Source organism: Leptosomus discolor, chromosome 2 (assembly GCF_034619465.1).
Source record: "Leptosomus discolor isolate bLepDis1 chromosome 2, bLepDis1.hap2, whole genome shotgun sequence".
Classification (NCBI taxonomy): domain Eukaryota; kingdom Metazoa; phylum Chordata; class Aves; order Leptosomiformes; family Leptosomidae; genus Leptosomus; species Leptosomus discolor.
Genome location: NC_141392.1, coordinates 7,873,624 through 7,886,571, shown reverse-complemented (window position 1 = coordinate 7,886,571; position 12,948 = coordinate 7,873,624). Strand labels below are relative to the sequence as shown.

General features: G+C 37.2%; 1 protein-coding gene across 2 annotated transcripts in view; it reads right to left on the bottom strand.

Annotated features, from left to right (window-relative positions):
- The window catches only part of THADA (THADA armadillo repeat containing), a 164,248-nt gene that overhangs the window by 138,322 nt on the left and 12,978 nt on the right, over positions 1-12,948 (bottom strand). The window contains exons 14-21 of one of the 2 annotated variants that reach the window (XM_086460579.1): positions 12,700-12,823; positions 11,128-11,276; positions 10,042-10,252; positions 8,562-8,697; positions 8,065-8,201; positions 7,510-7,668; positions 6,167-6,324; positions 3,328-3,437 (exon numbers count right to left, since the gene is read on the bottom strand). In XM_086460579.1, coding sequence (XP_086316705.1) covers positions 3,328-3,437; positions 6,167-6,324; positions 7,510-7,668; positions 8,065-8,201; positions 8,562-8,697; positions 10,042-10,252; positions 11,128-11,276; positions 12,700-12,823 — 1,184 coding nt within the window. Of the gene's footprint in view, positions 1-3,327; positions 3,438-6,166; positions 6,325-7,509; positions 7,669-8,064; positions 8,202-8,557; positions 8,698-10,041; positions 10,253-11,127; positions 11,277-12,699; positions 12,824-12,948 lie in introns of those variants that run through there. The other variant, XM_086460580.1, reaches the window with a different exon arrangement.

Here is a 12,948-nt window from a genome sequence, read left to right as displayed (position 1 = left end):
GAGAGAGGAAGGGCAGTTTGGGTTTACTTGCAGAGCGGAGCCCCTCAGCTGCAGAAGGGTGAATGGGAAGCCTCCAGGACACTCAGACCTGCATTTACCCAGAGACTTAACTTGCCCGTTCTGGAGAAGAGTCCCAAGATACTCCTCATATCCCAGGGGCACCAAGCCAAAGAGTCACTGGCTATTCTGGTATCAGTCTCGCTTTCTCCTTCATTTTAAACACAAATATTAGCCTTGAGACCCATATTTCCCGGCAAGTATCTTCTTTCATTGAACAATTATATTTCCACAGAGTTGCTGTAAACTGGCTTTTCCCAAAAGAACACTTGTTCTACTCGAAATACCTTAGCTTGAAAAATACTGAGCAGTATGCACCATCAAAAAACTGTTTTGGAGAACTGTTATTCAGAAGAAGAAAATTACTTAAATGCAAGCAGGGTTTTGGTTTGGTTTTTGTTTGTTTGTTTTTTAATGATACATATACACTGCTTAATGTTTTAATAACTTCCAGAGAAGCAGAGCTCTCTTGAGCTTGGCTCTTCATTTTACAACATAATATAAAGCTGCTCCTAAGTGAATTGTGCTCCATTATATACAATGGCAGAAAAAGGGAGAGGGAACAAACATATCAGGAACTTCTCTGACGTCTGGGTAGATTTGCTCTAATCTATTTGCCTCAGCTTTTAAAATAAATTTAAAAACTGAAGACCAAAGAAAAACAGCTAGTCTGCCACATAGAGAGTCTGCTATAAACTGACAGCATGTTTTATATGTTTTCCAGTATTTTCTGCTTTTTAGTTTGCCTTTCCTACAAAGTTTGTTCTAGATAGTCCTGCATATTGACTGAGATCAGACTAGGGGGGCTGTATCTGTTTGGATCACCCCCTTTCTCCCCTCAAAAAGGCTGGTGGTAGTAAAAGGTTGGTTTGAGTTTTATCTTTTTTTTAAACAGTATTACTCTGATGGCCAGACTCTTCAATCTGATGGGAGAAATAAATCCTTTGAAACGGAAGTAGATGGTATAACTTAACCATTGAATTTTTTTTATATCAACACATGTTTATATTCACATCCAACACACCTAGGGACAACATCCTTCAATATTCAGCAATTGCTTCTACGCATTCTGTACTGTTAACAGCTTACTTTATCTGGAATACTATATTAATTTAATGAACATTCAAAGAAATGCTGCTTGACATGAGAATGCTAGCTATTGGCACGTTTTAATTTGTCACTGTGTGTCTCAAAAGAACTGCCTTAACTTGTGAATATTGTTTATTCAATTTGTTATCTGAACTTAATTCTGCCTTCGGAAAAAGAAAAGTTTCACATACAGAACTAAGTTTAGATAATGATACAGAAAGTCTCAAGTTATGATGTCAGAGGTCTGCAAGAGAAGCACTGAAAAGAATGACAGATTTTGCTGTTGGAGTGGGGGTTGTTTTATTTTTTTTTAATTTAAAAAACCCCACTATTGCAAGGCAGCATCTAATTTGGGAGACTGAATGAAACAGTGCTTAGAGTCCTAAAGTATCTATAAACAGCAGGCAGAAATATGCAGCAGATAGCAGAACAGTGTTTTGTACTTGACTTAGAAAAATCAAAAGTATAATCTTTCTGCTCTGTAGCCCATTCAAATCAGACTCACTAATTGATGTGACAACACATCCACTTCTCTAGAAAGTTGTCCAGAAAAGAGGGACCACCTCAGCTGTTGTCCATGATAATATGTTTCCAGTCACTCATCTTGGCAAGCTTTTTCTCACTGTAGAAGCTGCTCTCTCAATGCTCCCCTCACTGAAAAATGAAAAGATCTGGCCCAGCAGGAAAGTTAATAGCAAGCCAGCACAAAGGGTGCCACCAGGCGATCACCTGATACATCACCTTAAAACTTCCTGAACCAAGTTTTCATAATATAGAAAAGGAACACAAGATTTACACAGACATATATCATGTACATAGCCAGGCAATAAGACAAGCAAGAACAGTACCATACATCAGTACCTTTTTTTCCTTTTTAAGTAAATAATCAAGTGTAAAGTAAGGTTGCCTGAGCTCTCAACAAACTACTGAGGCCAATTTAAAATGTCTCATTGCTAGTATGTGAAAGGAAATAATGCACTTTCTACAGACTCACCATCGACAGAACCAGGCTTATCGTTTAACACCTCACTGCCATACAGAACGAAGCCCATAAGGTGTCAAATACTGATTTCTGTAGCAGTGCTGGACCTATATGCAGCTAACCCACCGACATCCCACACCAACCCCTCAGTCCTGTTGGGAAAAATCTGTCTGAGGGGTCACACAGTGAACCTGGTCAGGCAGCTGGTCTGTACGGAAAACACCTGAACTGTTTCCATCACCAGATTTATTTTTACTTTAAAAAAAACCAACAAAAAACCCCCACAAAACCCCACTCAAAACAACGAAACAAAACTACCCCATCTTCCTTCCTCCACACCCCCAAAATAAACAAGAAACAGATCAGTGCCTCAAACTAGCCCACTGAGGCAAAAGGGAACATTGGTTACTTAGCCTGGCATTGATGTGAAAATACACATACTTCAAATTGAAAATTTGACTGGTCTTTCCAAAAACTACATTAAAAACAAACAAACAAAACCCACAAAGTCAGTAGAGATTTTGATTTGTCTTATTAAAAACTGGGTATGATATAATCACTATATACCACAAAGACACATTACCAACACTTGAAATAGGTAACTAGGCATGTAATGGAAATTCCAACACCCCTGCCCAGACCTCAGGACAATTCTGCTCATTTAGTTCATCTAGGAAAGCATAAATTTACAAGGGGAAAGGAAAAAAAAATTAAAAAGATTGCATATCACATATTGTGACGCACTGTCAGGTAGTCTTCCAAATGTTAGAATACACAACTCAGTGGCAAGTAATAAAAGTTTCCAGGAAAACATTCTGGCTGAAACAAAGTCTGGCATTCATTTTCATAAAGGGCCATGGAAGGACAGGGGGCGGGGGGGGGGGGGGGGGGAAGAATTCTACACTCCTAATTTTCCCAAGAGAGAGCTGTTCAGTAAACTAACACACCAGAAATGGAGAAAAATGCAGCAAGCATTAAACGTCTGTATCGTCTTTCAATGCCTAAGCACCATCTCTAACTATGAGTATCACAGTCCAAGTCACAGACGTCAAGTAACGAATGTCATAATCATGTCTACACCAAACTCAAATAAAACCCACAGGAAATCAAGTATCTGCTTGCACAGCCAGTTTCAGGATCAATGCCACAGTTTCGTAAAACTATTATATTAAAAACATAACAAGTTGCCCAGCTTCTACCTGGAAAGCATTTCCGTAAGTTGCACAAAGCCAGCATATGCCAATTCAAACGCACCCCTGTGCCTTGATTGCAGCAGATGATGTTTAAAGTAATCCCCAATATTTTTAACCTAAAAAACAGAAAAAAAAGAAAAAAGTTATTTGAAATTATGTATGGACAATTCATCTATATATGCAAGATACTTCCACAGTTAAAAGCAGCAGTCCTTCCCCCCAGTTGGAAAGGCCACTGGCAAAAGCAAAAAACAACTGGAAGATCTACCATAAAAAAACGCACTTACTTTAAGGATAACAAATATTATACTCAATTTTTCACGTTACAGGGATAGGGCTACGTCCTTAATAAAAAGACAAAAAAAAACGGTCATAAAATTAGCTATTTGTCCAAGAGGAACACACTCAAATTTTAAGAAAAGAAAGGGACAATGCTGGTTTTCAGAGGAAACAAACAGAATCCTTCTTGTTTGCCTTCACTTTTTACCTAAAATCCCAAAGAAAATATCTACTAAATCATAACATCAGAAGTCTTTGAAGACTGCCAGTTCAAACACAGTATTTTGAGACTCCTCTATACATGCATCTCCACACCAAGGAGCTGAAGAAGTTACAGTCAGTGTGCACAGTCGCATTCAAATGCCATGCAAACCCAACCTCTTACTCAGAAGAGAAGGAACATGCAAATTTGACATTGCCCCAACTTCCTAGTAACAAAAAAAAAAAAAAAAAAAAGAGAGAGAAGTATCAAACAAGAGCTGCCACTCTGCCAACTTCTGCTGTATAGGTACATAGCACAACAGACAGCATTAACACCTACAAAGAGGAATCAAGAATTACTGCCACAAGTAGCCAGCTAACATCACTGTCTACCAAGAAGCACAGCTCTCTTGTGCCATTTCTTAAAGGCACTGCCTTTAGTTGCACGCTCAGTTAAAAACAGGGGTCAAAAATAATCAAAAGACTAGGCATAAATTCAACACTCACCATGATCTCTGTGTGAGTAAGTTGCAACAATAACACTGATCCCATAAGGTACAATTTAACGTAGTTATTGACCTAGACATGCAGCAAGGTACAAACCAAGGAAGGTTTTGCAATAGGATGACACAGAATGGCCAAGTGGTGCTACCAGATTTCTCTCAACAATTCCTCAGCCCTGACTCAAGGCAGTATGATCTCTTAAATTTTCCCCCTCTGTATTCTTAAGTCTCTTCTAATACTTATAAATAAAGCAAAAGACTGCACGGGAAAGCTTTACATGTGTAAGATACCAAAATCCCATTCTCTTATATGTCAACACTAGAAAGTTTGAAGCCACAGCAGTTCTAGTATTGACATTTCTAGTCGTTTGTGATGAAATCCCCTCTTTTCTTTTCTTTTTTTTTTTTTCATTAGGGTCATGCCAGTTACAAAAAGTGCAGAGAAACTGCCCAGGCTTTTTCCTATAATATTTGTTATACATTCAGGCAAACTGTATTTCCTTGTGTATTTCCTTGCAACCCTCGGGAAAACCAGGATTTCAAACTGACTTCTCATCAATTAGCATTCTTCAAATTAGAATGCAGGCATTCTGTTTTACAAGAAGACATCAAAAGCATAAAGAATCTAACGAGGCATCTATAGGCAATCAGTAACATAGCACATCTGAAAGAGCAACTACTAATGTCTGTTTTCTAAATAAAGACAGAAATGCTACAGTTAGAGCTGACTCATTCTAAAATACCAACTCCTTTTTGACTTGGAGCAGATTAAGGAACATAATGGTGGAAACTCATATCTGTTCTCTCATCTACCCTCCAGACCTCTGCAACGATACAAGCACAGCTGTTAACCAGATGAAAATGTGAAGGCTAGAGACAACGCAAGAATAAAGATACTAATATTATTCCCATGGCACTGCAACATTAGGTAACATATGAAATGAGATCTGGAACACATTATACTATTATTTATTTTAAGATGGAAAGTTCTAACACGTAAGGGAAAACCAAGTAAGTATTTTCTGTTGGAAAGAAAAGAGAGGTTAAAAAGTAGTATGTCTTGCATATTTCAGTCTTCCATGTAGAGATTGGTTTTGTTCAAACCATATGGAAATGAAAAAGGTCATCAATTAAAAACAGAAATTTAATAAACAAAAAATATTTCCCAAATAAATGCCTGTGGTAATCTAATTTCTTGTAAACACTGCACACAACATTCTACAAGAGACCCAGATGGCATATTAACATTTCTGATCTCTTAAATGAAAAAATTGGAGGAAAAAGAGTCACATAACATAAAAATTATTCATAATTTAGTCTCCTACAGAGGACAAGACTACAACTAGTCAGCATGTTTGACTTCCAGAATTACTGATTATGAATTCCATTCACTGAAGAGCTTTAAGTAAAATCCTAACAGCTAGTGTTCAAAATTAAACAAAAAGACACTTGGAATATGAAGTCAATTTAGAAGACTTTTAGCAACTCTATTAATGCCTAATATATACGGGGGGGGGGGTGTAGGGAGGCAGGCAGGCAGGCATTGGTATCTCTAAACACAGCATACATCTTATAAATAACACAATACAATTAGAATATTCCTTGAGTTCGTCACCTATGTACAATAATTTTTTCACTTGTCTGTTATTACTATAGTTATGCCTTCTGAACACCACTTTATCAAAAACTAGCCCCTTAACCAAGTATAATAAAACAAGAAAACCATCAGAAGGACATGGCAATAAAAAAAAAAATCCCTTACAGAATATAGATTTAAGAAAAAACAGTTTTATGAAAACTGTCTTCTCCCCACAATCATCCCAAAGAAAGTGAAAGTTTTATAATAAAAATTACTTCCCTACCTGTTCTACAGTAATTAACCCATCTGAAGGTTCAGATGCAGCCTGCAAAGGCAAAAGTTTACACAGTGTCCCTAACAGCAGAGATACTTCCTTCATGCTTCTCCAGCAACATACAAGAACCATTTGAGCTGTGACGTCACATGTTTGCCTTTCTTCACCTTAAAAACAAAAATCAACAAAGGTAATCGTGTAACCCAAGGTTCTCAGATGTAGACTTGTAAATTAAACTGCATTTAGCCTAATCTTCTTATAAAACACAATTAATGACGACAAAAATGTCTACCTTTGCTAGCCCAAAAGCTAATTCAGTTTTTCTGACCCTAATTGCTTCCACTCCTGCACACTCACTGTACTTTACTCCACTTGGCACAGGCAGCAGTACACCATTTTACCAGGAAACTGCTATTTTAAAGAATACAGGTCTTTTGGTCCTAATTGGTATCCACCCTGCACACTGAACTATACAAACACCTACAGCTTTGGAGCACGGCTCCAACAAACTCCACGTGGATCATCAATCCACCACTCACTGTACATTACCTGGTTTTGAACCCAGGTGCCCCCATAGGCAGGGCCTGGCAAAGGCATCCCGTTTCTAACGCAACATCCCCATCTGGTGGCCGCAGTGCCACTTTAACACATTTAGAGACCACGAAACAAAACATAGGCCCTACCAAAACTATTTTAAACATAGGAAAAAAAACACGTGAGGAAAGAAAGTTCAAACATTTAAGACTTAAAAAGCTTGCACAAACTATTAAATTCAAAAATGTGCAGGTATTCTGTAAATTTATTCTGGCATACACTAAATATGCCAACGTTTAGGATTTCTTTATCACTATAAGGCTCAATTTCATAGCTGCTACTCATTAAACAAGAGAAATACTATCTAACATTTTACCACTGGAATCTTTCCAACAGAAGCTTCTGCTTATGTAATTCCACACAACAAGTTTTATTGCATGAACATACTCTCCGCTAGTCTTGTGGACGCTGAAGTCTGAAATCACACTAACAGCTTTCCACAAGAAACACATTAAAAGCGTTGCTTGACAGAAGAGGTGATAAAGACTACCTGGCCTGTGCAGTTAAGGCAATAGAGTCCAGGCCAATATCAGAGCAACTCATTTTCACTTGTGTCTAAGAGAGATTAACCACAATCTTCCAGGAACACAGTGAATTACTCTTTAAAACCATGCTCCTGAATAACTAGCTTCTGACAGATTTATTGAAGAACTGAAACATTATACGGAGCAAGTAACTTCCAATTTTGATCACCCACATAAAATGCCCGCTCTGTAAAGAATATCTTGATTTAATTACTAATACAACATTGGATTTACCTCTCATTTCTGTGCAAGCATTTTCCATTGGCCTGTTGTCAGCCAGCTTTTCAGACTCTACTTCGCCGTGTTCTTTCAAAATTTTTGCTTGCATAAAATAATCATTGGTGTCCTGTGGTTGTATCTCATGCAGAATCATCTGCAGACGACCTGAACTTTCTACACATTAAACAAGAGGAATATTTAAGATAGTTTTGGTTTTCACTTCCAGTTCTTTATACAAATGTAATTAATTTGGGGTATGTAAATACAAAAGAAAGCTATTAGCACTAAAAACCAAATATAAAAGTACAATGATTATGAGGATTAAGGAAGAAAAAACTGGACTTTACAGTCATCTGTTTTGAAACAAGCACAATCTGCAAATTTTTATTACTTTTTTTTTAGTGCAGAAGTCAAGACAACCTCTATCAGAAGTTAAAAGAATGGCTTAAGATTATGACATAACATGAAAAAAGGAGGGGTGCTAGCTCTAGTTCTGAATCACTGTAAGACATACAGAACTTCAGGAGCTTCAGATTTTAACAGAATTCTTCTGGGGTTTTGTTCGTTTACCTGAATCACTATCCATTGGAATAAGACCCTCTGGTGATGAGCTCTGCACTACTGGTGATACCACAGCAGAGAGTTTGTACGACATCAGAATGAGCCTGGTCACCATCTCCTTCCATTCCGCTACCAATGTCAAGTTACTTAAAAACAAACAAACGAACAAAAAAAACACCACATAAACAAAACCCAACACAACATGGATTAAAAATAATTTTATATTTAGAGGAAAAAACTGAAAATTACAAACACTTCTGCAACAGTATTTATGAGAACTATAAATAGGGCACAGTTTGAACAGTCCTAAGGCTGCATTTAACACTTACAAAGGAAGCATCCAACAGCCAGCTAAACAGCGCAGCAGCCAGCAAGAGGTCTAAAAGCCACCAGTACTGGATTTCGTTACAAATAACACTGTATGCTTTTATGTTCTCCTGAGCAGCTCTTCCATCACGCTTCAATACAGAGTTACAACTTCTTCTTCAGCAGTACGTCTTACTTACTTCAGAGGTAATTGCTGCAAAGCCCCCGTTATACAATGCACTCTCCCATACATGGGGAATGACGCCGCTGCTTGAAGCAGAGACTTCTTAGCTTGAAATATCTCTTCTTCAACATTCACCAACAAAAGCTTGATAACTAAAATTTTAAAGAAGTACAGATTTGCACTACACATACATACATGTATTGTATATTCTAAGAAAAAAAATCAGCTTTAAAGAAATAGAAATAAAGCCTGTTTACACAACAATTCAATTAAAAATGATCAGCAATTTCCTTGTTTACACTTGTCACTCTTTTGTCATTTAAATAAAAGTTATTGTTGATTTTCAGTTACCTAAACTCCAGCAATATTTGTTACAGTCATTTTAGTGTGTCTAAAATCAAACAGCAGCTGTGAGAAGCACAGCCCAGACCCTATACCCTGGGACAATCCCACAGCTCATGATCAAGTCAAAAGGAGTTACCTACCACATACTGAAAGTCAGACTTCACCCTTAGAGCCAAGTCAATACCACAAACAGTTCAGCAGAATATTCAAGAGTGGAAGGTCACAGTTAAATATTTGAATCTTACATTAGCCACTAAAGAACCTGCCCAATTTTACTTCTATTTATACAACGCAGCACCTCAATGTCAGAGTCAGAATGAATTACAGACCCAAACAACAAACTATGGGTAACTAACGGCAGGACATACTCTGTAACAATAAGACATGAAGTTACCCATGCGTTTGCTTCATTTATGGCAACAACAAAACACATCTCAAAAGCATGATTTCACTGCATATGAAGAAAATATTAACAGGCATCTGTAAACAAGTCAATAATGGCACAAAAAAGTATACAATAGGGACAAATTCCATCTAAGAATTTATTATAAATAATGAATTTAGAGATTTTAGTTTTATTGCAAATTACAAAAGGTGGAGGGAGTCTGCTGACCGAATTTGCCAAATCTGCCAGACCTAGAGCCTCTCCGCTTTCATCCAGAGGCATTAAACAAACAAAAAAATTCCACATGTGAACAAAGCCCAATTACTGCAGAAATGTATGTGCAGGACTGCAAACCACTCAGAAAAATGGCTCCAAGGGGCAGTGCTGCAAATACCAAGTACTGGAAGAGGACACAGACCAACTACGGCTGCCTTCGCGCTGAGTGAGGGAGCTCTCTGCGGAAGCAGAGGTTCCCTTCCCGCACTTTATGGGCGCAGCTTCAGCAGGCTAGCTACCAGGGCCTCAGTGTCACTCTCCCTCTGACCCAAACAATAAAAGCCATCTTCTAAGGACATCTGATAGCCTCAACATGAACAGGACTAGACTAAGGCATATGGCTTCTTAACAGCAAAAGAAAATATACTTAAAATCCTATCAGAAATAAGCATCTCTTACTCATTATGCCTCCTACAAAATCCTTAAGGAAAAGCAGTAAGGTTTCAAATAAATATAAAAAACCCAGGGGTTCACTTCCCCAAAAGCTTACCTGCTAAAGTGTTCTTCTCCACTGTACTTACTGATGTGTTTTCATCCATCTGGGGGTTATGCTCAACCCATTTTCCTAAACAAATATGCTGCAGGCTTTTATGATGTATTAAAAAGTTCAACAAATATGAAGCAGTGACACAATCGTACGGCTTGGTACTTGTGCTAAGATCCATTGCTGCTTGGAATAGGAGATCTAGATTTTCAGAATCCTGAAAAAAAGCACAATATTGCTCATTTTCTTGTGCTTCCATATTGATTTAATTAAGCTACTTAGCACCCTGGAATTTAAAGACCTGCTTTTCAATAACTTTGCTGGCACGTATTTCTTAAGAAACACCTACTTTGTCCACTGATCACCTTACGCTCAAAACGTGTATGTATTTAGCAAAGATACAATTACAGACACACTGAGGATGGGGACAGCCATTTATAAAGCAGTATTCAAACATACTGCACTTCACAGGAGGATGGTTTGGGTTTTTGTTTGTGTTTTTTTGTTTGTTGTTTGTTTGGTTTTTAAATACGGTGTTTCAACCGCTAATGGACATCACAGAGAAACATAGTTTACCAGGAAGCAGTATTTGTTCACCAGTACTTATGAACTTTTTATGAAGTAATAAACAGAAAAATCGGTATAGAATCTAAGGGAAAAACTTGAGAGAAATCAAAAAAGAATCAGATAATGAAATCTGAGACCAGTCAGAAACGAAAAAATCCACAGAGCTGAATTTCTTCATATACAAGAGTAACCAAGTCAAAATGCCTCAATCATTTACGAAGGGAAGTCACAGCTAAGCAAGGAGCTTGCATTAAATATTTCTCTGATAGTTCAGTGATATCCAATGCACTTCCCAAACTCCTTTAGTGTTTTGATACATCCATTAGCAAAACAAGCCTCCCTAGGTAAGGGCAGAAGCTGTGTAAAAACACATAGAAGATGCTAGCAATGAACACTACTGCAGGCGACTTGGACCAACTTTGAATTTTCAGTAATTATGCTTTGTACGTCACCCAAGTACCTGGTATAACATAGAACATTAGTCTTTCACGAAATTACTTGCTTTAAACCATTTTAATTACGTACCTGTAAATTAAACGCAATGTCACGTAGTTTCATCAAAAGCCGAAACGCCAAAACTTTCACTTCCTCAAACGTACTGGCGAAGCACTGGATCAAAGTTCGGACACGAGTGGAATCAATTTCCTGATCCAACTGAAAAACTTGTGCCTGGCCTGTTCAAAGAAATCAATGCCTTACATAGTTTTGCTATAATTCTTTACAGAATAAGCACGGCATTCACATTTTGCTTAGCTATACTAAAAGAAGCACTAAAATAAGATTTTAATTAAAGCATTAGTATTTCTTACTTCCCTTAATAGGTCTTAAAATACCATGTTTACTGTTGAAAAAAAAAAAGGTTGCCACATCCAAAAAATTATTCTCAGTAATACTGGAAGTAACTTACTGCCAAAACCAGAATCCCACGTATTCACATTAAATTCAGCATTGAAAATAACCTTTATTTTAGCTTTGCTTAAAAATTCTTTTCCTGGAAGTATGTAGTATTAGAAAACGATTCCTCTCAAAAAGGGCTTAAAACTTCTGTGTGTTTTGGGGTTTGCATTTTGGGGATCTTTTTGTCATAGCAACAATCCCCTAAAACGGAAGCCATGACAATTTTTTGCTTTTAATTTAGATTTAAAGGAGTAACGACTTCTCGTGACTGACACAATGCTGTGAAGAAGACAAAAAATTTTAAGATGTAAACAAGCGCACCACATTTCAGCACAGAAATAGTACAACAGGAACTAAATCCCCTTTATAGAAGTAATGTCAGGATTCTGAAATCCTACAGCTGCTATTATAAACAACTCTCAATACAACTTTCTATTAAAAAAAAAAAAAGGCAGCACAACTTACCACAAACTCATAATAATAAAATTCATGTGTTCATGATTTATAAGGTGTCTGAGAAAAGATCCACCAAGATCTTCCCTCTCAACTTCTATCTTTCATGTCTCATTCCTTTTAAAAAAACAACCAACTTACAATTTAAGACTGAAAACATACTTTTATGTTGGCCATATGATCCAGAGACGAGATTTAGCAAGATCATCAATACTCCAAGGCTCTAACTGATATTTCTTGAATTGCGGTTGTTGCAACATTGTGGAGAAAATTTAAAATAACAGCAGCACAACATCATAAACTGTCCAACAAAATTGTTCCTTACTTAGTATAATAATATCACGAGGATATGCAAGCCTTTTCCATCAAGAGTCTTTACGGTCTCAACATTTTAAGTTACATATTATCAAGATGTCAGAACAGGAAAAGGGTGTAAAGTTATGAAACACATTGAATCTTGTCCAAAAGTTTTCTTCACAATAACAAAAATTCATTGAAAAACCTTGCTAAAAAACAGGCTATGCAAGAAAGCACTACTTTATGGAAGATACTCAACAGGCCACATATATTTGTATTTACGTCAATATTTCATTTTTCAATAAAACTTACCATCCATCCTTCAGGTCAAATGAAGGAAACGCCACAGACTAAGAATACCCTTTCACTTTGACAGACATTGACCGGCTGGCATAAAAGACTCTTCTGCATTACCTCCCATTCCTATAGCCCAGAAATGAGGCTTCTCACCTTTTGGAACAGAAAATATTTCTGCCACTGATCCTAAAATAGTTAGTGCAGAAAATCTGGTTGGGTGTGATGAACCGGGAAACAACACCTCAAAAAGCCTGTCACATACAGATGACATGAAATCCTGAAAACAGAAGAAAAACTTTAAGTTTACTTGCTGCCCTAACAAACAAAAGTCTAAGTAACTGAATTCAGGACATTCTGCTTTACATGTTACCCCCCAAAATTACGATCTTACAGGTAATTTTG